Source organism: Colletotrichum truncatum (assembly GCF_014235925.2).
Source record: "Colletotrichum truncatum strain CMES1059 chromosome Unknown Contig_0003, whole genome shotgun sequence".
NCBI lineage: Eukaryota > Fungi > Ascomycota > Sordariomycetes > Glomerellales > Glomerellaceae > Colletotrichum > Colletotrichum truncatum.
Genome location: NW_027222400.1, coordinates 762,674 through 789,586, shown reverse-complemented (window position 1 = coordinate 789,586; position 26,913 = coordinate 762,674). Strand labels below are relative to the sequence as shown.

The 26,913-nt window shown below is 48.2% G+C and overlaps 5 protein-coding genes across 5 annotated transcripts; 2 read left to right on the top strand and 3 right to left on the bottom strand.

Annotated features, from left to right (window-relative positions):
• Positions 1 to 752: 752 nt before the first annotated feature.
• On the top strand, positions 753 to 1,586 carry CTRU02_205082 (alpha/beta hydrolase fold-containing protein (acetyltransferase/esterase); the record flags this gene model as incomplete). Its single annotated transcript, XM_036724330.1, has 1 exon — positions 753 to 1,586. The coding sequence occupies one exon, from the start codon at positions 753 to 755 to the stop codon at positions 1,584 to 1,586; it is 834 nt and encodes a 277-aa protein (XP_036583956.1).
• Positions 1,587 to 1,665: 79 nt separating this feature from the next.
• CTRU02_205081 (uncharacterized protein) lies at positions 1,666 to 2,696 on the bottom strand (the record flags this gene model as incomplete). The annotated part of the gene is made up of 2 exons (XM_036724329.1): positions 1,666 to 2,444; positions 2,528 to 2,696. The coding sequence occupies 2 exons, from the start codon at positions 2,694 to 2,696 to the stop codon at positions 1,666 to 1,668; spliced, it is 948 nt and encodes a 315-aa protein (XP_036583957.1).
• Positions 2,697 to 11,148: 8,452 nt separating this feature from the next.
• Positions 11,149 to 12,829, bottom strand: CTRU02_205080 (tannase and feruloyl esterase; the record flags this gene model as incomplete). Its single annotated transcript, XM_036724331.1, has 3 exons — positions 11,149 to 11,480; positions 11,548 to 12,292; positions 12,365 to 12,829. The coding sequence occupies 3 exons, from the start codon at positions 12,827 to 12,829 to the stop codon at positions 11,149 to 11,151; spliced, it is 1,542 nt and encodes a 513-aa protein (XP_036583958.1).
• A 5,763-nt stretch (positions 12,830 to 18,592) lies between these two features.
• Positions 18,593 to 20,179, bottom strand: CTRU02_205079 (exoglucanase 1 precursor; the record flags this gene model as incomplete). The annotated part of the gene is made up of 5 exons (XM_070204487.1): positions 18,593 to 18,781; positions 18,846 to 19,092; positions 19,150 to 19,451; positions 19,516 to 19,939; positions 20,001 to 20,179. The coding sequence occupies 5 exons, from the start codon at positions 20,177 to 20,179 to the stop codon at positions 18,593 to 18,595; spliced, it is 1,341 nt and encodes a 446-aa protein (XP_070061591.1).
• Positions 20,180 to 24,920: 4,741 nt separating this feature from the next.
• Positions 24,921 to 26,633, top strand: CTRU02_205078 (high-affinity nicotinic acid transporter; the record flags this gene model as incomplete). The annotated part of the gene is made up of 5 exons (XM_036724334.1): positions 24,921 to 25,078; positions 25,150 to 25,683; positions 25,739 to 26,160; positions 26,217 to 26,409; positions 26,468 to 26,633. The coding sequence occupies 5 exons, from the start codon at positions 24,921 to 24,923 to the stop codon at positions 26,631 to 26,633; spliced, it is 1,473 nt and encodes a 490-aa protein (XP_036583961.1).
• Positions 26,634 to 26,913: the final 280 nt, after the last annotated feature.

Here is a 26,913-nt window from a genome sequence, read left to right as displayed (position 1 = left end):
CTATAGGGCATCAAATAAGTTGGATCTAGGTAGAGACGCCAGAATGAGCCCCAGACTGATTCTCATATCTATGTCTCAAGTACCGAGATAAGGAGGTAAATCTCAAATAACATCATGTAGCAAGTTGGAAGGTAGTCAATTTACATATGTCATGCCGCGGCATGAGTCATGCGTTGCATTTCCGTGTGTCCGGTATCCAAGCCGGACTTGTGGGGCCGATCAGACACCGAAGTCCGCAATTCAACTTCCTAATTTGATCAAAACATGGGGGTTTGACTCTCGCAATCGGCGTCGTCAGCTGATAGGAAGACGGCCCGTCAAGCCCACCGGCTCTTTCGGAGTGCCACGGTAAGCTGACAGGCTGCCATCCCACCTAGACTATCTGTCGAGAACGCGTCATATCACCTACGCGGTGTGCGTTTCTAATACCGTTCTTGTCAAAGTGAAGCTGACTAGATCTCACACGACCCTTTGTTCCGGGAAATGCGTCATACCGACCGTGGGGTTGGGACTTGTGACACCGTTCAATCTTCTTGCTGGGATCAGGCTTAATTATTGGCTGGCCTAGCTGTTCTACATACATCACCAATTGGGATCTATTGCAGTAATCTAAATAGACGCTCAACATAATTCACATAAAATCTCATGCCAACCGCCATTCCCCATTTGGCGCTCACAAGACATCTGCCACTTCTCAACTGCGCCTCCTGAATCGAATCTTTTCCAGCAAGTTTAACCAAAATTCCTTCAAAATGACTTTTAGCCCAACTACCGCAATCGTCAACAACGAGAACTGCGACCTCCACTACTGGTACCAAGGCAAGGGTCCACTCATAGTCTTCATCCCTGGCGGTAACGGCCATGGTCGTCAATTCAATCCCATCATCGCCGCCCTGTCGGACAAGTACACCTGCGCTACCTTTGATCGGCGCCAGATGTCCGCCAGCCAGGTAAAGGTCAGTAAGCGCTTGAGTCTCCCACAGCAGGCGCGCGACGTCCGCGCCGTTATCAACGTTCTCGGTTTCGACAAGGCAATCCTTTTCGGCAGCAGTGGTGGCGGCATCATCTCGTTCCAGTTTGCTCTGGACTTTCCCGACATGGTTGAACACATCATTGCACATGAAGCGCCGACGTGGCCCTTGCTACCGGACGCGACTGAGGCGTACGAGTTTATCTACCGCTGCCAGGAGTTATACGAGGCAGAGGGAGTAGATGCAGCAGCAGCCTTGTTCCAGACAAAGCTCTACGGATACGATGACGAGGGCGTGCCGAAGCCGATGAAGCCCGAGCCGGAAAACCCCAAGAACTTCTGGGCGCACGAGTCTCTCGCATTTACAATGTATGTGCCCAACCTTCTTCGGATCAAGGAGAACGGGACGAGTATTGGGGTGATGAGGGCCGTTAGGAGTCGGGACGCGTGGTATGCGAGGGCGACGAACGAGCAGGCGAAGCTCTTGGATTGTCCGCACTTTGATGTGCCTGGTCACCACGAGGGATTCCAAGTCGAGTTGGAGGCGTTCCTGCCGTACTTTTTCAACATGTTGGACGCTCTCGAGAAGAAGTGTAGCGAGCGCTCTCAGCGATAGCTTAGATGATTAGCGGCGGCAGTCCCATTCCTTATACTCACCTCCGGACGTTGGTGCGCATGTGACATGCTCCGAGAGATCAGGCGAACCTAAGCTTCTTGAGGCCCCTTTTTTGCCGCCAGTAATTCGTCCCTTCAAGCATCTCGGTACAACCGGCCAGCAGCCAGCCCCATTTTCTTAAAAAAGGTTCCGTGGCCTCCCAGCCCCTGGGATCCCATGGCTCACCCCATACAATAAGCGCAGCTTCCTCAATCCCGGCCCCGGCCCCTACGTCAACAATATCCCGACACATATCATCTTCGTCTACGTAGTCTTCTCCCATCTCTGACACTACTCGCAGGAAGTTGTCGCGCATACGCGGATGCGGGAAGAAATCGATCCAAGGGTGGTGCTGAACAGTGACCTGTAGGGCAGTGGGACGCATGTTATCAGGACATGACGGGCCCGGCGTCGATGGACCAAGGCCGGGGCCGATCTTGTTAAACGGTGAAATAGCCTCGTAGCACAGCCAATCGGCACTAAAGTTAAGAGCGTCGGCATTGCGAACGAGGGCGTAAAAGACGTTGACGCGGACGAGGGCTGTGAGGTAGGCAGGGCAGGGCTGACCGCGGATATAGTCTTCGTAGGCTTCTCTAGCGAACCTTTCCATGCTTCTTCGCGTCTCTTCATGAGCATATTGGCAGAGATTGGATCTCCTTTGTCGACGTTCTTTGCTATAGTCCGGAGAGCAAGGCGCCAGGGAATGGATCTCGACACTCTCGTCGGGTGAGCTCTCCAACTTCACCATCGCGCTCGAGGAGTCACATTCTTCAGTCGAGCCCGACGGGGACGTTTGCTTCTCCTTCTGTTTCCTGCGCCCTATCATTGAGGGTAAGCTTAGGTCGGTCGAGAGTGGGCCATGTTAAGAGCTATAAACAGTCTGGCAAAAGGAGTTTACTAACGACGTGCGCGCTGGTTCAACCGGTTTTGCAACTTCCTCCTCTCCGCGGTACTTGTTACGCCGGTCCAATCTTCTGAGGGATGACGAATATCCTCTAGCCGCGGATTTGTCAATACTGGGATTGGCGCCCCTGTAGGAATAGCTGCGCCAGGGCTAAAACACACGTCCATCGCTGTACTTAGTCCTCTTAACCCCGAACAGATGTCAGCCGCTCTCCTGAGATTGGAAGATTAGTCGACAATATCAGGATCTGGTTCGCTATAGTCAAGTGGTTGGCGGAGAATATCCGTAAGAATATGAGAAAACATTGGGCGAGGTTGTTCAGAACCAAGGCCAGCGTCCCATATATGCAGCCTGCTGACGGCTCTCACCGGTGTTGGTGTCAGGGATGCTCCCACAATCTTATAACTCTAACGTCGAATCGGCGGTGATGCCCTGATCCGATGAGTGGGGTTCACCCTGACTCGGGCCTCCTCCTATGTAATAGACGATCCCCTTCACCCAAGTCCACGATTAGAGGCGAAGTGACGTTTTGCTGCGCCCAATAACGGGGGTTTGAAGGGTTTTAGAAGATACAATGGGATAGTAGATCGTGCCCCTCAGATCATCATTCCGGAAGTTGTATGCAAAAGTTAGAGTTCAGTTGCGTAGTATATTTTTTATGTTATGCGTTCATAATCGACTAGGCGAAGTATATCGACGAGAACACACGAGACGGATTTAAGACGCTACACCATTTTCTTAGCGTGTCAGCAGGCTGCATTAGCGTCCGCTACGTTCCTCCAATAGACCAATGAGGGGATAGTTTGAATGAAGCCATCCCTGTTCCACAGCTCGCTCTCGGTCTGTGTCAGTGCCTATCCAGCCAAATCATGTTCATCACGTCAAGCAATTGCGCTCTTTATACTCTTCCAAAATCCACAAGAGATACGAAAAAGAACCTTGATCGTATTCTCTAAGTGCCCGGTCGATCGAGTTACATAGTATCCGTATCCGTTCTACGCTACAGACTATATCGCTGTGAATTCAATTGCCTACCTTTACGGCTTGTTTACACGAGTAAGAACCACATTTCCATACTAGGTTAATGGTTATCAGACAAGATTCTAGTTCTTTCTTGGTATCTAGTTGGTACTTCACTAAGGGGCCAAGATCTGTGGAGAAAGGATGCTCTACACGGCCAAAAATAACCCTGACGGCACGTCCGATTTTCCCCGTGATCCGTGACAACACTATTACAACTATTTGTCAGCGGGTATCTCTTAAGCCAAGAGAACAAGGGTATAGAAGAATTGTAAAGACTCCTGAGACAGGCAAAGCAATCGTAAGGAAAGCTTCGCGGCTTGTTCCGCCAACTTTATTGGCCCACCAACTCCATTTGTGAGTCGACCTCTATCAAAGCACTTAGAGTTGCTCCATGTAACGGCATAATGGCGAACTTTGACATAACACTATTTCGTCATACAACATCCTAGGTCTATAATGTCACGGTTCAGTGAAATTAAAGACAATCCATTAAGTTTCATCTGGCCAGCAGCGACATTCCCCGAGGAACGTAGTGGAGTTCAACCGCTAGTAAGACTAATTGACGCTAGCCGAATGCGGAGACGTTCCGGGGCACACAATAGGACCATTATATGAGAGATATATCAATGATTTCTCGGCTACAGTCATACAGAATGTATTCTTCCGGATGTGATGCACCAAGCTTTACAGGTTTTTACAGATCGCAATCCGCAGTTTGACTCGGTACTTTTCTCGTTAATGAAGCCAGCTCCTCGTCCAAGGAGTTTGGTGGACGTGGACAGTGGAGGAAGCGGAAGGGGGGGAGCACATTTTCTTGTTCTTGATCAGAGATGTTTGAATCACGGCAGCCATGTATACATATCACTTATAGTCTACGACTTAGCCAGGCCGGAGGTGGTGCTGCGGACCACGCGAACAAATGTAACAAGAAGTGGTGTCAGATAAATGTGCATCCTTATTCCCAATGCAAATTTTGTGAAGACGACGGTCGGCGTGCGACATTCGCGCAAGGTTCAGGGGACATGAACCTCTGCCACACCACAAGGAACGAGAACCTCAGTTTCTTCCTCTGTTCTAGCCTACTCTCAGCTTTGGGCACTCTTGGTCAGAATTTGACTGTTTGGCGCTCTTGGCCCTTTACACGTATCTTTCTGTAATACTGGTAATTAGATCGTATAGTGGCGTGATATACGGACGGCCGCTTACCGTAACAGGCGTAGTGGTGCCGGTGTTCAGCTGACGAACATTGGCGGAGCAAACCTTGGGACTTCCGCATAGGCCCCCAGCCAGAACTTTCAACACTCAAGTCGGCTGAATTCCGGGAGTTTCTCGTCAATAAGATCGGGAATTCCGTGTCTGATCTCGTTAGGTTTCATGACAAGCTCAGGAAAGCCAGACCTCCTTCAATTCTAGGCTTGACCCGCTGCTTGTCTCGAGCTGCGGGCGAGATCTTGACCTTGAAAACCAGTTCGCCTGAGGTACTAGGCAGGGGACAACCGAATACGCTGCGGCAATGTGCCGCTGAGAACTTTTCAGAGGTTATAGCCGGGGCCGGGAACTATCTCTGGATACGATGATCAATGATGAATTACTCATGATACAACTTTTGCCGCAATTTGCCGAGTATCGTAATATCGTAAACATATCCCTAGCCATTTCACTTGCGCACCTATGTTGGTGTTCAGCCAAGAGGCAAGAAAAAATACCTCATAAACAGAAGGTGTACGATTATAATTGTGAAGTAAACCTCATTATACTCCTTATCCTTGAAGATTTTGTTCCCCAGTTTGAGAAGGTGATATCTGGGTGATGAAATGACATTGTGAACAATCTGCCCCAAATTGGTGTGAGTATGATGAGTCAAGTTGACATTCAATAGCCTACATAGAAGTAGCAATGTGTCAAAACCTACTTTGGCCCTCATATTGTCGTGTTCACCTCAGACATGTAGGATTTTCTTGTCCGGTCCATCCGCTGAAGTCTTCATCAATTCACGTAGAACAGCAGACGGCAGGAGAACCGCGATATTCAACTATTTTCTACTGCTTCACCGGTTAATAGCATTCTTTAACCCAGTACACTTGCCATGGCATGTTTCCACACACACTCACACTAGACATAATATAAGATACGCAGATGAATCGTGTTCCAGGTTGGCTACAAGGTTCACTTCCCGAGAGTAGCGGGGAAAGCAATTGGACGAGTCCCACATGGAACATGCGTCTTTCTGTGGTCTTCTATGAATGTAACGGCCGCTGAGTCCTTTAGGGGTGGTTGGATCACAAGGTATCTGAAATTTTAAAACATGGGTGAGCAGGAGGAGCAAGGCATCTACGCGAAAGCTTAGGTACAACAAGGCCCAACAGACCCATGATCGAGGCCCGTCAATCCAACACTATACATGACTATTATGTCAATCCCGTCAAAAACAGCACTCGCAGTCAGTCACCGAGAAATATTCAAGAAGGTTGTTCTTGGCTGTGCATGACTCACATGTTGTGTCACACGTATAACTCGTGGCTTCTCATCCTTAGTATATCCGTCCAGTCCATGAAGATCTGAATTCATCAAGCAGACCACGCAGAGGCTGCCACCCACTGGCTTTCTGTCCCCAACAATGTTCGATGATGTGTCGCCAAGCCGCCCGTAGACCAAGCAGACAGTTTGGCGACCATCCCCATCACTAATTTCCCAAGACGCTAAACCTTGGGAACCGCATGACGCGCGATTTAGGAGAGAGTGGCGAATCATGGGACTGAACTGACTGCACCGTACCCCGGTTGAAATGGGTGAGGCGCCATTGGCGTCACGGGGAACAGATGATGTTCTATGCCTGACACAGCCAGGCGCAGGAGGTACTGGGGAGCATTTAGTCGGTACCATCCAAGCCAAAGATGAAATTGGCGCTCGATCCCTTAGAAGCATAGCAGTCGATGTGGCGGGAAGACCCAAGGGAGGCAACCTCAGGGGTATACATCAACTTTTGCGCTTAAGACACGGTGCGGAGAGTGACAAACAACGTTCTGCAGCATATAGTCCCCGGGAGGAATAGGGACTGGAAATGGCCAGACCACGGGCGACGCAGTTAGGTGACGGAGAAGCAACAGGCCAAGGTATCAGTGTGCTATTTTATGAGGCCAGAAGTAAGAGAGAAACATTGATAAAGCTGCTTTTAGTGCCTAAGGTGGGCGGTAGGCGGCTTCGGGTGGCCTTCAATAGAGAATCCTGCACAAAACCAGCTTCGGGGGGCGTATCGCGACATCCGTGATCGCTTTGAGAGAAAGGGGCTAAGGATCCCTGAAAGAAATCTGGTACTCCGCGCACTCCCACATTTCACCATCCCCAGCATTGCAACCTTAACCGGAGACAATTATTCTTTGAAGCTCACGAGACTGGTTTTCTTATACCCCTCGAGGATCAGGTTTGTAATAAACTCCATGATGAACAAAGGCTTGCATCCATCGTGGGCGTCTCAACATCGTCTGAGTAAGGTAAGATGAGGCCGCGTCATCATGCTGATACTGCGTTCAGGAAGCAAGGAGGCACGAACTTTTTTGAATATCAGTAAGATGTGTGTCTTGTCGGCTTGTGGCTTCGGAATACGAAGAGGACACGATAGCTACTTCGCTCAGGAGAGCCTAGGGCAGTCCAGTTAGAAGCAACGACGAGCCTTCGTAGGAGAGTGCCGCGAATCAGTGAATGGAACCGGAAAGAATCTCGCTGATTACTTGGCAGGAATCTATTTCGCGATTCAACGCAGCCTATGATGTTAAGGAGACATCCCTAGTTGACATTTGAAGGCCGAGTTTGGAAGCAGCGTGATTCCGTAGGAGCTGGATGGGTGGATGTATTTTCACACGAATAGCAAATTTGACCGCAAGTGTCACTGTAGGCAGTTGCTGCCACGGAAAATCACCATGATCTGCTCCCGCTTCCTGTCTGCGGTTCTTGGGGTTAGGAGGATGAATATGGTATCAAAAATTTTGTAAAATGACAATGCTACTGAATCCGTACATATTTGAGTGTAACATAGCTCCTGGTCCATCCACAGGGACAATCGATATTCTACATTCATGATAGTTTGGTTACTCCTGGTTTCATCTCATCCAGTACATCCCTCGCTCTTAAATGGTAACCTGAGCTTCTAATTATCAACCAAGGGGGCTAGGCTGCAAGACCAAGCAAATGCTTCGCGGGATTTATGATAGATATCGGGAGGGGATGATAGTTTGATGAACAAAATAATCGCCAATTGATCTTGTTTTTTTGGGAACACCACCGTATGGACTGAAGCTATCTCCACGAGCATTGCGAGCCAAAACTGGCAATTTGGTTCGTGGACGCATGTCCAGCCCGCTATAATGTCCTAATTTCTCCTCTACCATACGCTAGGCAAGTTCAGGTCCATCGGAGCTTCGTAAATCTTTCAGTTCAAAGTTCTCCTACATTGGAATTCGAGACTCATGACTTGCTCACAGCGCGTCCTATAGAGTCGCGCTGCTTCTGAACATACCAGAACGACCGCTGCAAGATCTCAAGTCATTAGCGAGTATTGCATCACGCTCAAACGCAAGTCTTTTTTCCCACGGTTTACTGGTATCTTCTGGACAATGGGTGGTGCGGAAGATGCTGAGTTTTGTTCATCAAGCCATAAGCCTGCATCCAGCAGGCCAAGCCCACTGAAAGATTCCGCCGCGACCCGTTCTTGACATAGGGCAACCGTCGGCCACTTTTCATGGCCGTGATCAGTCGTCGGAATCTCTATGAATACACATCCAAGTGAACATTGCTGATTAGAGGAGCCAAGCTGATATTCCCGCCTGAAAGACCCTGCGACGCTGAACTTCCTGTTGTGAGATGTTCCAACATATGCCAGTAATTTAAAAAAACGCTTAATATCTCACCTGCTCACAACGGATGAGCTGCTTAGGGGTAGTTCCGTCCAGATCTTTCTTAAATAATGGGGAATCAAGCTGTAATCACCCTGTTCTACTTCAATATAGGGCAGCCTTACTAGCAATCTGAAGATCTTTCCCATTGCCCACAAAGAGCAACATCTGGGTCATTCTCATTCTCAATACGTTTGTGAGCGTTACCTTGGCAGGTGTTCCACTTACTGCTCCTACGCCAGGCCTAGTCTCACAGCTGCTTTGACCACTGATGGGCTTACCACGAGAATCAGGCGTCTACTCCAACGACCGATGCTGTAATAGCAGAGTCACGTTTGCGGATTTCGCCCCAAAGACTCCTGCGGAGTCGGCGGTAGACTCTGCACTCGACGAATGTTTATCCCCTAAGAAGTCAAGAAAAAAAAAAAGACAAGAAATCCGCAAAGGTCGAGCGACTCGTGGGCGACTTCAGCATCGGCGTGTTAGGAGAACTTGAATAAGGGGTAAGAGGGAAAGGAGGGACACGTAGCCTAAAGGGCGATCCCGTATAGGTACAAGACGTAAACCGTACATGAGAATACTAAGCCCTGATGCTCTAGGCCACCCTCTTCTCAGGCCTCTACTGATTCGTGCATAAAATTATGCGTATACTAGATTTAAAGGGCTGGCAGTGAGTTTCCAGCGGGGCGGACATTCCCCCCTTTGCGGATCTCAGCATTCGACTTCGTGTCTTCTATTTCACGGGCAATATGATCCTCCAACCCGTTGGGTGGTGTTGGTCGATTGATCGCAACAACCTTTGGATGAACAGAGAAGTTTTCTATCATTTCCTCCGTCGAGCGTCTCAGTATATTCAGTGCACTACAACTATGATGGCCCCTTGTCTGACACTCCCCGGCTAACGTGATCAACGTGGAAAATTAGTTGAACCTCACCCGATTCTCAACTCTGCAGAACTGCAATGATGCCGTATATTCGCGATCACTAGTCGCAGCCAGCTTGTCGACTACTTCTCATCCAAAACATTGGAATTGGGCCCTTACCCACTGCTTCGTTCTCGAGGATTCACCGTCTCAACATTCGGTGCGTGGCTGTATACTTCACCACCAGACTGCGATTTGTTTCAGTTTCAGGCGCCGACGAATCCGACAAACTTCCCTCCTGTAGTTGCTCAAAGTTTAGCAGGCCTTATGAAAGCAGTTAGAACCCGCACATATTGGTACGACGATCCGAGAGCGCGGCTCTAACCCTTTATTCCCGGTTACAGACTTCTGAAACGCTATTTCGAACCGGGCACTTGTGGAGGAGGTAAAGCTTGGAGTATCGGGCAATTTGCTCAAGGGGCTGAAGAGGCTTGGGGGGTACAATACCGCCGCCTTTGATGTTGATGTTCCGACCTTTGACCGATTTGATCTTGATCACTTTGTTCAAAATTTTCCAGGCTCAGCCAGAGGAAGTTGACGCAAGCATACTACTCTGACAGCAAAGCCGATGCTATGGGCCAGATCAAGGAGACGCATCTAGAATTGTGGTCCAAGACATGGTGAATGATGATGGGATTCTACAACACCAATATCTTGCCCAAATCTTTTTCAGGCTCAACCGCGAGGTTGATCGAGGCAGCAATCCTGGTCCAGCAAACGATGATGTTGCCATTCCTTTCGTCAATGTGTCAGCTAGTAAGCCCCTTTTATCAAAGCCTTGATTCTTCAAGACCCAGCTGACACTGCGCTTTCTCGAGTGCGGTGAGTTGAAGCCGACGAAGGGCCTGGTCGATTTTCCCACAAACTTGTGTGAAGCAACAAGCTTGCAAATGTGGAAAACGTCTGTTGAGCTGCTGCGTCTTCTTTCTTTACCTTAAAGTGCAGGAGACACATTTGTTTCATCGCTGAATATACACTCTTTAGTGACGACGTTGATGGACCGAGTGGTTCCTGACTTGGCCGACGGATCTCAAGAACAAGTGGGCAGTCAAGGCAGATATCCCAAGATACAGGACTAGCACTAAAACGCTTTCAACCCTGCGAGCTCTTTGGCAAGTTTTGTTCAAGGCTAAAGTAGAACAGGCCGCCTATATGACCAGCCACAAATAGTTCGATTTCTCCTCTCCATTAACAATGTTCGGAGTGATAACTCGGCCGAGATGGGTGCTTCTGCCACCTGTCCGGCGCCGGCGCGGCGAACGCCGGCGACAATAAATCGATCCACAAGCAGACGAGCTAGTGGCCGTAAATCTCGAGGCAGCACCTGCCAGCCAGCGACTCGATTAAAAGATTAGTGATTCAAACCAGCATGAGTTTTGTTTCTTTGAAAATGATGTAGGATCTCCATGACTCGAGGGCGTGATTGACCAGACCGGCCAAGGCCTACAACCTGGATCGCAGCGGTCCGATTGAGCAAGGGAAAGCTTTTGAGGAGGACATCAAAAGGTTTAAAATGGGGTTTGAGCTAACGATTCAACTTATAGGTGGTTTCCAATGCCATCTTGCGCGATAGAAGACAAAATCGACTCATACCAAGTTTATTTGCCACATATTGTTGCATGCTCTTAGCCGCTTGAATATTCCCAGCATCAACTCGAGGTCCAAACAGGATTTTAACTTTACTTATCCTAACAATAGATTTACACGAAAAATAAAGATTTCAGCAGCGGGTCCGCCACCCTAGATGATCCCGAGACGCCCAGAGGCTGCGTGGTTCTTGTGGTTTAGTTGTCGCACGACCAGCACTTCGCTTCAGCCGCGTCGCCGCAACTCTTGTCAAAGACTGCTTTCTTGGGGTATGGGCACGCAATACGGTTATGAACCTCACTCTCCGAGACCGTGACCTTGTATGGCGTCTGATCCGGCGCGGTGCCATTCTCAACCCAAGCCCGCAGCTGGTCGAAGAGACTAGTCGGCTCTCCGGCCACTCTCCCGGCACAGTGACCCATGCCAGGCACCTCAAAGTGGCGGTAGAAATCCTCGGCAGTTGGGATGACTGCCGAGACTTCGTTGAAATATTTGGCGGTTCCCTCGGGCGGGAGCAGCTCGTCGATCTGTGTTGTGTTAGTGGTGGTGTCAACTGTGCAAGTTGGGGGGATATTTGGAAATAGGGAGGAGGATTCTTACAAGACCGTGGAAAGTCACCATCTTTCCACCAGCATTTCGGAATGCATTCAAGTCCGGGTCACCAGTTCCGATGATGGAAGTATACTGCTGTCTGCTCTGGTGGGCAAGCCAGTCGAACTCTTCATGGGTGAGGTTGGAGAAATCCAGGCTGGGGTCCCTCGCAACGAACAACGACAGCCACTGGGTGGCGATTGTCAGTGGGAATCCCTTGCAAGGCTCGGTTGTGCAGTCCGTTGCCGCAACACCAATAGCCAAGTTAGTACCGGGGGCCAGCCCAAACCACGTCTGCGCTCCCTCGGCGTCACGCATACCCTGCCAGGTCGCGTTGACAACCGCTGCCGCTGCAGAGCTGATGTCGATTGTCTGGGTGCAGTTGATCGATTGGCCAACGAGCTTAAAGGGGTCGAAGCTGGCCAGACATTTGTCGACATCGCCAATGACGCCGTCAACCACGCCGTCCAGGGGATCACAAGCCGTAACTGCTGCGGCCGTGATGGCCTGTATCTCGCAAGGGCGCGGATATTCGCCCAACATGTTCATGAACTGCTGAGTCCAATGCAAGCTGGGAAAGATATCGGTCCAGTAGATGGCCGGGGCGCCAGCTGAGATGCCGTCGTAAGCCGTCGGGTAGCGCTGGGCGAGCATGATTCCTTGCCGGCCACCCTGTGAACAGCCATTCCAGTAAGAGTACTCTGGGCCTCGGCCATAGTAAGACTTGATGACCGATTTTCCAATGATGGCCTGTATCGTTCATTGAGCAATTTCATTCCCACTTCAGAGGGTTGTTCAAGCCTGGATGGTGTCATCACTTACCTCGTCTTCCAGTGACACCGATGCGAGGTTCTGTAGGTTGTACAGGTTCACGTTTCCAGGGCTGAGCAACGCCCACGGAGTTGCGTCCACAGCGCTCCCAAGGCCAGCATCGGTGGTGATCGTCGCGTAGCCGTCGCCTATCGCTCCAGCCATTCCGCTGTAGGCGTCCCCGAAGCGCCCGGCGACGAAACCGCCACCTCCCACGGCCTGAAGACGCTCGTTCCAATTGTCTGCCGGAAGCCAGGCTTCGACAAAAATGGTGTCGCCCTGACCCGGATGACCATAATTCACGGTGACGTTGCAGAAGCTGGCATTTTGCACTTCTATAGCCGGTTGCGAGAACCGGAGCATTGAAGGGACGGAGAGGCTGTAGTTGGTAACCAAGTTTGCCTCCACTGAATGAATCTCAGCCCCGAACAGGGAGATGTCGCCAAAGGTGGCTGGCACGCAAGATGTTGCCGACATTGTGACCGGGAAAGAAGAATTCTAGGGTTGCGATGAACTCAAAGAGCGAGAAGATGCAAAAAAGCTGCAGAGAATGGCATACTTGTAGCTTCGGACGTCTACTGCTTTCCTCTACGTCTTGGCGATGCCTCATTTCCTACCGTCGTCATAGAAGCTTGCCGTAAGACATAAAGACCTAGGGGAGCTTGAGTGATTTTGCGCATGTTCCTTGGCTTTACCAGGGCAAGTTGAGCGAGCATGTTGATTAATTACCCACCTTGTACTGACCGAGAGGCCTTGGTAGGGACAATTCTCGAGGATTGATTAATCAGGATCTTGATCCCGAGCCACGCATCATCGTGGTGTGGAGGCTACGAGCACAATAATCCTACACGTTTCTTCTGTTGACCATGAATCTAGCCTAAATTGTCCTCTACCGGCTGGTGTCTCGGGCGTTATGGGCACCCGCTAAATCCCACCTTCCAGTTCCATTTGGCACACCGTTAGCGAGAGGGGCGTTGTCGTGCGATTAGTTGTCTGCAAAAGGTCTGCTTCGGAGTCACCCCGAGCAAATGAATACGGCATTCGATTTTTCCAATTCAAAACTACCGGAAGGACATTTTTTTTGTTCATTATTTATTTCATTTTTTATTTTTCTTTCTTTCCACAAGTCTAGAAAGATTGATCTGTAATTGCTACAGTAGTATATGCAGCTACAGTACCCTTGGGTTCTAGCAGGCCGGGATAATCGGATGTATCAGGCTGCAAGTGAAGGGAAGTTGACGAGGTTCTATTCGTAAAGTCTTGTTTAAAATTGAACGCATGGCCTTATTCCCCCTTGCAACTTATGAATATCTGAAATCCCATCTAATTTCTGTGCATCGAGTAGTAACCAATGTGGCAATTCAAAGTCACTTTGGTAGGTAGCCTGGTTGCGCAAGAATGAGCAAGTTTCTAATCCTTCCTCACTTAGTCCCGATATGCATGTCAGAAAGGCGCACAATAAAGTAACACACCCAAGTCTAGTGACGGGAGAATCACACCTGGGCCTACCTCTAAAGAGATACATTTGAAATCCAATGGTCCTATGGTTGTTGATAGATTCACCATGATAGTAAGCCGTGCTGCGAGGATCACGGCTTCAAAGCTTGGCACTCGTGGAAGTGATTTTCTTGCCTGAGGGGTGGTTTTTGCACCATCACAAGTTCGCCAAGCATGCTTTGATGTTTAGCGAGCCTTCGCTTCAGCCATCCTGTCTTTGGAAGACTATAGAGTTGATAGATTAGCGACCATATGTAGAAGACTTATATAACATACCACGGCTATTTGCGCCAAATCGTATCGTGTGTCTACGGGGGTGGGTCCACTAGTATATAAATCCGGCCACGCGCCTTTGGCCTGCTGCGCGTAGGCCAACAGCCCACTGTACCTTGGGTAACGTTAAGTAGATCCAGTGTGGTGCAACATTTCAAGTGTAAATCCCCTATGCTGACTAAAAAAAGATTCGTCCAACCCAGAATGACCAGTAAAGCAAGTCGATTCGGTCTTTTTGCCCCTTTCTTTTCCTCTTTTATATTTCCTTTGGGCTCGTGACTTGGTTATAAAGGACGTAAATGTCAGAACACACACTTGAATACATGGTAGTGGCCTCCGAGATCCCATCATTTCCAATCTAATGCCCATCAAATCGTCAAATCGCTTCAGAACAGCCCCAGCTCGCATCTGCCCTTCCGTTGCACAATAAGCGCACCGTGTCAATAGGCATGGGCAGGAAGTCTCGATCTACGTAGGTCGTGAAATAAACTTACTAAAAAATTGAAATCGTGTGGGAGTACTCTCTAAACCCATATGATTATGGGCATCATGGTTTCACATTGAAGCTATTATCAGTTGACTACCAATTCCTCAACGGCCTCTTTCCAGGTGGAAAGGTGCTTGAGTAAGGATATCCACGAGGCATACATCTCATGCTTCGCATATGAAGATTCCGACGCGTGACACTCGACGGGTCATAACAAACAAGGAAACTTATCCCGCGGACCTGGGACGATGCCGTCTGGGTGGGCCACATGAACCTTGCGAGCAGCGACAAAACTGACATCTAATTGATGAAGTGATTGTCGTCTTTTGTGGCTGTCGCAAGAAGCCACCCGACCTTTTCAAGGTCTTGACCGCCACACATGCCGTATGCTAAGGGTATCCCTTCAAGCTACACCTGCCAGAGACTGTATTAACATCTCTCTACCGGAAGTTAAACAAGGAAATACGTAAAGTGGGTTAGAGTTCAATATAAACTGTGACATGGTGGAGCCAATTTTTGTCTTGGGACGATCTTGGGACGACAAGGAATAGACGACAAACCTAACACGGATGCCTACTGTGGCAGAAAACTGCAGATCATGGACCTTACACCGGGGCTGAGTTCGGGCGATGTTGAGACTGGATTTGTTCGTTCGGCCGATATGAGTCAAAAGCTTTAGCATACCCACAGACAGCAGGCTATACATAGCTCTACATACATGTCGATCCTACTTACCAAACTCGAAGCTACTTTTAGTACCTGGAACAGGTGATGCTGCTGGTTCGAATTGATGACCAACGCCGGCTCTAGACCAAATCGTAAAGTGCCCGTTGCCGTGTTGGTCAAGCGACCGACTACATAAATAATCTTTCCGTCGTTCCATTTGTCTTGTTCCAATCTTCAGAACTACCATATCAAGTGCAACGACAATCTTCTAAAATGCAATTCTTCCCCCTCTTCTACACCCTTCTCGGCGCTACTCTCGTCTCGGCCGGCTGCAAAAACTGCCTCGCGAGTGATAGCGGTCGCTATGCCTGCATGGACGACAACGGAGGATGTCTTGATGCACGAGTAAGCAGCAAGTTTCCTTTTGGAGCGAAGGTCTGCTGTGATGAAGCCTCCAACCCGCATGTTAGCTGCAATAGAGAGTGTGTCCATTAGGTAAGTGGTCAGGAAACGTTTGCGGATTTGGAGTACAATGGAAGGCTGATGTGCAAAACAGTAAAGGCGGTGATTAGAATACTGACGCATGCGGTGTCCATTTCGAATGCGGGACGTTCTCCCTTTACTTATTTGAACATATTGGTTGGCTTGGACTACATTTTATGGAAGGATCGGAGCAGTGGCAACAGTTTTGGTGGTTTCACCAACGCAATAACAACTAACGTTCCGCACCCACATTTGGGCACCCCAAAAATCATGATGCATTTCACTATACATCAACTTCAGCCATTGATTATATTTAATCTATTGCCACAACAATACTATTTCCCTCAAGAGTAGGTAAATCAGACTTGCTGGATTCATCTAAGCTATCCTCAATTTCGCCCGCTTCAATTTGAGCCTTCCGAATAGCTTCAATGTTGGCAAACTTCGAATTTAGGCTCGTTATGACCTTCTTCCGCTTCCTAGCCCTAGATGCCTCAACTTCTGCTTCCAGCGCCTCAATCTTTCGCTAAGCTACAGCCAGTTTATAGCTCTATTCATCAAATCCCTTTTGAACCTTGCGAAAGAGCAGTCGTTAAGTATTTCGATCATGCCTAACCTTGTTATATAAGTTGAATTAATCCTGTAGCTTAGACTGCTTCGTTAGCGTTAACTAGCATACTGCTGATGTCTCTAATGCCTATTTTTCGCCTACTATAGCATTAGACAGTCCCTTATAAGGCTGATCGGTCTGTCTAGCTAGTATTAATAGGTTCCTAAGTAGAAGAAGGCTTATCAGCGGTTTAGCTATGCTTACAGGCCATAGACCTATATATTTCCAACCGCTAATGATGTTCTTGCTTGTAAATGCTATATAGCATGCTTTTCCATAGCAGAGGAGAAAGTTTCTCTTGCTTATAACAATGCTAGCGTCCTATTAATCTAGGTATAGAAGCTCTTTCTTATATATAGCTTTCAGCAGCCCAAATACTGACTAATTAAGTAGCTAAAGAACGTAGGATGTATGTAGCGGTAGGAAGAGTAAGAGTATCTTATTCTTAAAGCAGATATACATGAATTCTATTGTTTCATAGCTACCATGCCTATCAAGAATAAGTAATCTAGACTCTTTAGGGTCTTAGGGTTAGGTTAATAGTATAAAGACCTTCTATAGCTATTCAACAGCAGTAGAATCCGACGTCCAGCCATTTTCTATTACTATAAACTTCCAGCCATCATATTCAGTTAAATCGAGAGGAAACCACTGCTATTAAACAGTCTTCCCCTTATATATCACAAGTAGAGGCAGTACCTTGCCAGTTGCAAAGATACACTCAATCAGAGATGTCTAAGCCCGAGACCCAGGCTATTTCTTTCGAATAAAGCAAGTTTCTAATGATCTAAGAACTAATCTATTTAATCCTCTGCCTTCTAGAATACCTATTTCATCCATATTATATCAATTGCTTGCTTTGATTGCCTATATCTCAGGTAGAGCGAGATGCTTAAACCATTCCCTGATTACATTAGTTAAGGCACCATTGACACGCTGGGAATCAATTGCTCTGCTTCTCTAAACCTTGATTGATAGATTTCTCTTAATAAATAATTAAACCCAGTTTCTTCCGAGAGGCTAGAAGTCTCTACGTGTCTATAGAATCCTCTCAGCAAAATCCTTAAGCTGTTAATAGGTTGGTAGAAGGCCTAAGGCAGCTTATATTCGAATCCATTCAGCCAAGTGACTTTCCTAGGTTGGTAATAGCCTCTATAACCCAGCGAAAGCAACACCTCTTATTTAGTAACCTCTTATTCTGTTTTATAGTATAGTTCGTAGTATGCCCTTATCATAAGCTGCTTTTTTTATACTACAGCCGCTAGTAACAGCCTCAAGTGCCTTAAGCAAGTCATCTTCGGTATATTAGCGCATATAGGTATAAATAATAAGCATATAAAGTTAGATTGTAATTAGTGAAAAGTTGAAAAAGTAGTAAATAATTGAAGTTGAGGGGTAGTCATGGTGTTGAGCGATTTTTAGGGTGCCCAAATGTGGGGGGTGCCCAAATGTGGGTGCGGGACGTTATCCCTTTACAACGGGTGTCTTTTTTTCACGAGTAGCAAGCGACAGCACACACATATATATATCGATCGTCATACTACATGAGGCTGAGTTGTTAAAATCATCGATATCGTTCATTCATATGAAACAGATCCAATAGAAGAGACATTGTTATGGCACTTGTTTGCTCTAACGCAAAGTGAGACTGAACTCGACGTCAAACGCTCTGTTTCTTATGGCATTTCCCAAGCAATGTCTACCAGATAACCGGCTGAGTAATGCCATTTCAATTTATGCACAAAACCAAGTTACGTATACTTACCACCACGAGTGGTTTTAAGAAAGATTGAAATTTACCGCCCCAAGCGCAGTGTAGTCAAGACGTCTTGTCGACTAATGAATCAAATCCCACCACAGTTATATAGCCGGCAGACAAAATGGTGCTAGTTTGTCTCATGTCATCAACATTGGTAGCCATGGTCTTTAATAGTTGAGCCACGGTAATTCTATCTGAAACTTTAACAACATGTTATTGAGGGATGCATGGCTTGGATACGTTTATATTTGTAAAACTTGACTCAACCGGATGCCTATAGAACGGCGTCTATCCGACGTAAAGATCGAAAAAGAAACAACCTATGTTCTGGTGAAGATAAAGACTGAGAAGTAAAAGATATGTACAAAAAAGCGAAAGACCTGCACTGCCAATTTATCAAGTCTTGTCCACAAGGATTCTTGAAGCAGTCAAACCATTTAAACCAGTGCACAGATCCGAATCAGTCTAGACATTGTAGGTGCTTCCAATGGGACCGAACTTGACGTTCGACCAGATGACCTGCGAGTTTGGGAACTGGTTAATGACATCTGCAGGAACGCCGGAGGTGGTAGGGCAAGGACCACGGTCGACACCAGGCTCGCCGGCACGGTCGACGGGGTAGCTGGAGTCGAGCCAGAGCATGTTGGCGTAGTGCTACGGTAGAGTCAGTTTTTTGGTTCTTATGAATCTATACAATCTTGTGTGATATGTGACTTACGTCGCTCCAGATGGACATGACCAAAACCATGGGGATCTCGAGGGCGGCGTTGAGCTGGGGGTAGCCTCCAACCTCGTTGAAGCGGTCACGCTCACCAAAGACGGAGAACTGAGACCTGCAGAATTCGGGAGTGATGTCGGCACTCTCACCAGGAATACCGTCAAACTTGGCTCCGGGAACCTCGATGGTCTTGCCGTCCTGGATGAAGACCTGGTACATGCGGTCGGGCTCGAATCGGGTAATGACACTGTTGGATATTTGTTAGTTGGTCACGTTGCAACGATAGCCAGACTATTGTACGTACGTGAACTTCTTGGTGGTGTCGATGGTCTTGCCAGGTCCGTAGAAGTCCTTGTTGCCCATGCGGTACGGGTTGTAGTCACAGCCGTTGGCATCGCAGCCACCACCGTAGCGGTCGTCAGAGTAGGTGCCACCGCAAGTGTCTTTCTCGCAGACGTGGTAGTTGTTGTCAAGACAAGGGTGGGGAGTAAGGGCATAGGCCGCCTTGTTGGACTCCCAAACGTCAATCTCGGCACAGCAGGCACCAAGGTTTCCAACACCAGCGCTGGAGTCGGTCTTGGAGGGTTCCCAGCCCTCAATGTTACCCTGTCGCACCGTCTAGTTAGCACAGAGGCGTTGCCAGCAACTCTAAAGGTGGTAATATGCTCACCCTGCCGTTGATAAACTTCAAGTCGCGAGCGCACTGCGCATCGCAGTAACCAGTACCATACTTGGCACCGGCCTTGTTGTTGGTGTCGGTGGACAGGCCACCGTCCTCGTGCATGGCAACGAAGTAGAGAGCGCTGTTCATGCCGCACTCAACAGTGGACAGGTCCACGTCAAAGGCGAACTCGTTGTTCAAAAGCTTGAACATCTGATACTTGGACTCTCCGTTCATCAGGTACATGCGGGATCCGACGTTCTTGCCGTAGGCGTGCTGCTGGACAAACTTCAATGTCAAGGCATTGCCGCTGGTAGAGACACCGTAGGTGGCGCCGTAATCAGCTCCTTCGACGGCACACTTCTTCGCGCAGTCATCAGCGCCGGAGCACTTGTTCGTCCACTTGTTTCCCTCGTAGCAGTTCTCGTATCCACTAATGGTTGATGTTAGTCAAGGATTGATAGAGCTGACAGCAACGAACTAGGAGAGCTTACCCAACTTCGTGCACCCAGCGCCAGTTGGCGTCAATGACGACCTCACCGTTCTTGTTGGTGCAGGTTCCAGAGGAACAGTCGGACCAGTTCATCTTAGGGTGAACTTCAGGGTCCTCAGTGCCAACTTGCTGGGCCACGGCCATGGCCAGCATGGAAAGAGCGGGGACGATATACTTCATCTTGAATAAAACTGAAGAGAACTGGAAAGACAATTCAAGTCTGGCAACAACTGAGAAGGAGATTGCGTGATGAGGAGTGAGTTCAAATTCATCTTTGGCTGGAAACTCTTGCTCTACTTATGCTTTTGAACTTTGTCTATGCGTTCAGAATCGTCGTTGCATCGCGGAATGAAGCTCGCCGAACAGGTCATCTTAACAGTCCTGAGTTTCGGTAACTTCGCATAACGCTTCCGTGACCAAATCAACAAGCGTGTTGTTAGGGGTTGAGAGATAGGACTTACAGGCCGACGACAAGCAACCGCCAAAGGCCCCTCCTCGCGAAAGGGGCTCGCGTACCTTGGACATCAAGGCAGGCTATCCGAACCAAGAGACAATCAATTAACATACGGGACGAAGATTCCGTTTGCTGTCAAGGGGTTCACGTGAATCTCTCTTTCATGGAGAATATTACTCAAATCAGCGATGCTCACCAGGGAGCCATGGGGCTTGTGATCCCTCAAGCCGAGAATCTCCATATATCAAACAATCGCCAAGGTCTTGTCACTGGGTATGAGTTCACTCAATTGGCCCGTAGCATGCGAATGATGGCCGGAGTAGGATGAGCCAAGTCGAGCTGTCCAGGGCCAAGTTCTCGGCGTCGGCAGGAGTTGGCAAAGAGGTCCGGAATAGACGGGCAGCGGTTGTGCTAACCCTCAGGAACGGCCGCTGATCGCAGCCGTCTTCGGTACTCGCTAGCTCAGTCTCCGAACTGGCTCGGCAGGGCTCCCTGGTCCGCACCGGCGCTTCTGCTCAGGAACACACAGATGGGAACACGCGGGCACACAACGGGCTTCTGGAAGTGTTGTCTTCTGCATGGTCCCACGTGTCTTATTTAGTCCTTGGCAAGAGATTGTATAATTTTCCCGACCATACAGTGATACGCGAGGAAAAATTTAGATAGCAGGTAGTCACATCTTGTGTCGTCTCTTGAAAGGTTCCCGTTATGCTTTACCAACCCAGGCATGTGGCCATGTCTCTGAAAGCCTGGTCAGCACTGTTGCATCGGCAAACAGCATGAGCAAATAAATGAAGTTTGCGAAAGCGTTACATCTCGCCCTACGTCTCGTAAACTTGGTTCTGCGAACCAGAAAATGAGTTGCGGTAGCGTGGGTAATGAAAGCCGGACGGTCCGGCGCAAAACGACATGTAAAGTCGGTTCCGATGGCAGCGAGATGCGGCAGCCGGTAGTAGTCCAAGAAAGCAAGGGCTTTCAATCCTTCGATTCAGGGGTCAGAAGACAACGAGTGGCCTGGCGTTTCTTGGCTGTGGCTTTTTGCCGAAGAGGCGTCTGGGGGATCTGCGGGGAGAAGTCTCGGCGTGCAGAAGCCACAACGAATGGTGAGCGAGGCTGGGATAAATATACCGCCTTCATTGGTCATTTGGCGGGGAAGGTGACCATTCCACGGCACACGGAGGTAGAACCTCCGTTCGATTCATATATCCATATTGCAGTCATGCTGGCTTTCATTTATTGTTTCCCCTTGCTGACGTAGTCACTCATTTTCCGCCTTTGGAGTTTCGCAGCGTAGTATTTTGCATTGTAACATTTAGGCTCAGAGCGGTTTTGTAAGATGGAGAAATCGTGCTTAACAGCGCATTTGGATGGATATTTTGGAAAACACGGCAACAAGAACCGAATCCTACTGGCCAAGCTCACTCATTTTCATGAAATTATCATTGTTGTTGCGTGCGGATTGCGGCCCGAAGACTTACTATCCGTCTTGCATTATTAAACTTGAAACAGCTTTGGAAAGCATTTCTCGAATCGTTGGGCTCAGCTTGCCAATGCTTCATGTTTCCTTGGTTCGCACATGACTTTTTCCTTTTTAAAGGAAATTTGATGTTCTAAATTGCCGCATCCTACGTTGGTATTTGTCGATGCTATCACCATCACCAGCCTTTTGTACCTTTTCCTGTTGGGTGAGAATGCGATAGGGCTATTCGCAGCCCCGTCTAGGAGACTGACGCTCTAGGTGCCTCTCTCGCTTGCATCAGATAGCACAACCACAGGCGGCCATGTGCTACTTGTGAGGCTTTTACAGAAATACGAAAGACTGAGCCTCACATATCAAAGAGACACGGAAGAGCCAGCTGGCATGCGTTGCTCTTCAACTGACAATTTGTATTCGTATAAGTGTTGTCACCATTTCACGTCGCGCTTGACTGAGGGACTCCTTCAGAGCCCTGCTTCCAAAGTACTCTAAACTCCAAATACATGCCTGGAACATAGCAGACCAACTCTTTGGGGTGCGAAAACGATCCTAAAATAGTGACCTTGACATGGCCGGCAAAGCCACGGAAAGCCTAAATGCATTCAAAGCGATAAGAAGCCAAGCCGGAGTTTCAAAAGATGCCACGAGGAGTTGTGTTTAGGATGGAGTGCCAGTTCACTGGATTACAAGCCTCACAGGCTACGTCACGAAGTGGTTGTTAAAGCGACATGATACACGTTCACGAAAGAATACCCTGAAGTCCTGTGGTACATGCCTCATCGCGACGGAATCGAGCTTTAGAAGAAAGGCTCTTCTTCGTAGGTTACGCGGTTTAATCCTATCCACGACTATGCACAAATCTAGTAATAATACTGTTTACGATTCTCCGCCAATTCACGTGGACTATACTCCAATAAATGTACGAAAAAAGAGAACCAACTTCATGTATTGATGTAGGCAGGGCAGCCTTCGACCTGATTGACTGATGAACGATACTCAGGCCTCTCAGCACCGTGAGTGTGTCCAAAATTTCCAAGCTGATATTAGATATCTTCAACATGGCGTCATATTTAGGTTTGGGCAATTCTACAATTATGCGAAAAGTCAGCGCAAACCCCAATTATCGGTATGAGGAGCGACCAGGAACTGAGTTTAATGGGTTGGTGGAACAAGGCTGCTGCTGGTAACTTATTGCACCTATTGAAATCCGGCCATATGAGAACGTCAGGCTGGATACCCGGCCAGAGGTACATCACGTGTGGCAAGTAGTCCTCCCTTCCACACGTGATGGCCAGCCCGGGAGACCAGATCCCCCTCTTCACTTTAAACCCTTTTTTTTTCCTAAACTTTACAAGTAATCGATATCATCACCAGAAATCACCATTCAACTTCTTTTGTTTATCCGCTCAAGAATTTCCCGTGCTACCACTTATTCTAACGTTAAAGTAAAGCTCACCTCCGCTACAGGCTGAAATAACTGCGATACACTGCCGAGCCGCAACATGCAGGCTTACAAAATACAGCAGAAACAACTCTTCGGTAAGTTGTATGGTCCACACGAAGCAGGAGAAATAGGGTTACAGCGTGGGACAAGAAAATATTCTTTTCGTCTGTGCTCATAGTGTTACGTCTTCGATCTACTGATGACGTGAAAGCGACAAGTATGAGCAGGCTAGCGTCATGAAGTGTGGAAAGTCATTCTCACTAAGCACAAAAGTACCCAACATGGCTTTTGTCATTGTCATAGAGGATGTCTGTCTAAGCAAGATCAACCCAACTGGCTTTCAGATCTGCCCCTCCAGCACTATTCCTCACTACTCTACGAGAAGCTCAATCCATCCAGTCGTAACCAACCACAAGTCATATATGTTACCCTAATCCCTGTTTCGTGTTCATTCGGGCTTATCTATGCATACCCTAAGACGTACATGCGTGTTGGCTTACCTAAGTTTCCACGTCTTGCATGTACTGACCTGCAGTGAACTAGCTGCCTAGTGATCCTCTGCGGCTGTATATCCCATCGCTGACATATATTGCCATTTGAGACAAATGTCCAAAAGTTGAAATATTCTCCCTTCAATCTCTCTTACGCACCCCTAATTGATAAAGAGATTCTGTGACCCGGCATGGTGACTAACTGGAATGGGCTAAAACGAATCACCTTCACCCTCGCATGCTACCTTCAGTTGGGCAGCAAATTTTACAATGCTTGTAGCTTGTAGCACGTGGTCTAAACATAATCTCACAGTCATCTAATGAAACCCTTACCGCTTTTTTGCCACTCGTTTCTCTGTCTCGTATATCACAATGCTCTCTGCATGCAAGAAGCCGAAGCGGTTGCCTATTGCAGTCGCCTATCATACTAAGACGTTTCTTATTCATGACCATGCATCTCACCCTGTCTGCCCTAATCCTTGAATTGGTTGTAGATCCGAGAAGTAATCACGCCTTGCACATTCAGCGGTAAGAAGTGTTGAGGACGCGTTTTTGTGTACCAACTCACATGTTGCACCAACCATAACTAGCAGAAGCGAGCCTAGTCTCTCCACGATGTTACCCCAGTCTCATCGCCGCTTCGGGAAGGTTGCAACGATCTCCCCCAAATCTACTGGCATCCATACCTCGGCCCGCCGCGCTACAAGCCTCCCTTTAGTTGCCGCAATGTCCTTTGGAATGCATGCCGTGTTCTGGACCAATTGGCCTAGAACCAGCTCCTGCACAACCTCCTGTCTTACCCGCATATTCGATCATTGTCATTTCTGGCTAGGCATGTCAGATCTAACAGAGCGCATGGTGGCAACGGACTAGAATTTTGATAAGAGACTCGGTTTCTGATAGGTAGATGACCACGGGCACCGGAGTGGACATTGGGGTTAAAAGCTTGAGTTCGGTAGTCGTCTTCCTCCCAGAATTACTTGCTTCCGAAAAGCTTACTCTGTAACCGCCATTTTTTAGTTCTAGTGTGTGTACTGAGGTGCAGTCTCGGTTGCATGATGGAAGCCACCGACGTCGTGAAATCCGAAAAGTCGACTCCACGAGCGGAGTCGATCGAGGTCGCAGAATCGCAAGGATGGGATGAAAACTCAACGAAGAGGCTTTTGAAGAAGCTGGATTGGAATATTATCCCCTTCATGTCGCTGATCTACTTGTAAGCCTCAGCAGAACTCTACAGTCTCCGGTTGACAAAAAATCCAAAGTCAAATGCTAATCATGAAAAAGGTTGTGTTTCCTAGACCGGACAAACATTGGAAATGCTCGACTTGATCATTTGGAACAAGACCTCAAGTTAACCGGCATTCAATACAATGACTGTTTGGCAGTTCTTTTCCCTTTTTACATCGCTGCTGAAATCCCCAGCAATATGATGATGAAGCGACTTCGGCCTTCAATCTGGCTTACTTTCATCATGGTATGTTGGTCGGCAGCAATGATAGGACAAGGCTTCGTGAAGGACTACTCCGGTCTCATGGCTACCAGAGTCATTCTCGGCACCTTCGAAGGTGGTCTCTTCCCGGGTGTTAACTACTACATCACCCAATGGTATTGCCGACACGAGTGTGGCTTTAGAATGGCGCTGTTCTTCTCTGCTGCCACCCTCGCAGGTGCATTTGGCGGCATCCTTGCAAGAGGTATCGCGGAAATGCATGGTGTTGGAGGCCTTTCTGCATGGGCGTGGATCTTCATTCTCGAGGGTTTGCTGAGTATCTTGGTATCTTTTGCTGCCTACTGGGCAATCCACGATTATCCAGCCACGTAAGTCCGCTCATAGGCCCATTCTCGACGCAACCTAATTTTGAACTTTTAATAGGGCCCGGTTTCTCAGCGATAAAGAAAAGATGGAAGTCCAGCGAAGACTTCGGGAAGACTCTGGGCACTTATCCAATGAATTTAACATAAAATATGTGTGGCAGGCTATCAAGGACTGGAAGATCTACATCCACATGCTAATTTGCATGGCGGGTTTCTGCCCGATTTACTCCATCGCCCTGTTTTTGCCGACAATTATCAAGAATATGGGCTACACGTCAAACAACGCGCAATTAATGTCTGTACCGCCGTATGTTTTTGCTTGCTTTTTCACCATTATTGCAAGCTGGTATGCGGACAGAGTTCGGCAGCGTGGTATTTTCTTGATGGGATTTCAACTTGTTGGCATCTTGGGCTTCGGGCTTCTCGTTGGCACCAGCAAAGCGTCCGCACAGTATGCCGGAACCGTATTTGCTGCAGTTGGTAAGTTACTCTGATTTCTTGACTTGTCCCGACGAAGAAGCTCATCAATGTGATAGGAATCTACCCACAGATCCCCCTCGGAATGGCGTGGAACAGCAGCAACATTGGTGGCAGTCTCAAAAGAGGAACTGGCATTGCGATGCAAGTCATGGGTGGCAACTGCGGTGGCATCATTGCCTCTTACGTCTATCTTTCGCGTGACGGTCCGCGCTACACCACCGGACACAGCATTCTCATTGGTTTCGTGAGGTAAGATACACAATACATGTCCGAGTCGTAACTATTTCTAACATCTGTGTTAAAACAGCATGGCGTTTTTCTTGACTTTGTTCATGACAACTTGGTGCCGCAGGGAAAACGCCCGTCGCGATCTACTTGCCAGCGAGGCTGGGGTACAGGAATTGACTGAGGAGCAGAAGGCCATGGAAGCTGAGCTTGCCGATAATGTGCCTTGGTTTCGATACACCATTTGAAGCATTTTATTCATACCGATTTCTACATCATGGTCAATTTCTTAAGTAGAATTCAGACTTGAATATTTAGAGCACTCAGTGGGAAAGATATGTTTGGCTAAAAGAACTATTAAGAGCAATAGCCTCTGTGAAGAAAGAGAAAAGGAATGATCATACACTTTTGGCATACCGTAACCGGCAGGTATGAGGTCAGTAAAATACCCATACATACAAGGACAACACATTTTGTCTTAATCATCTTCAAATCAGGCTTGTTATTAATCTCTTGAATCGTGCATCA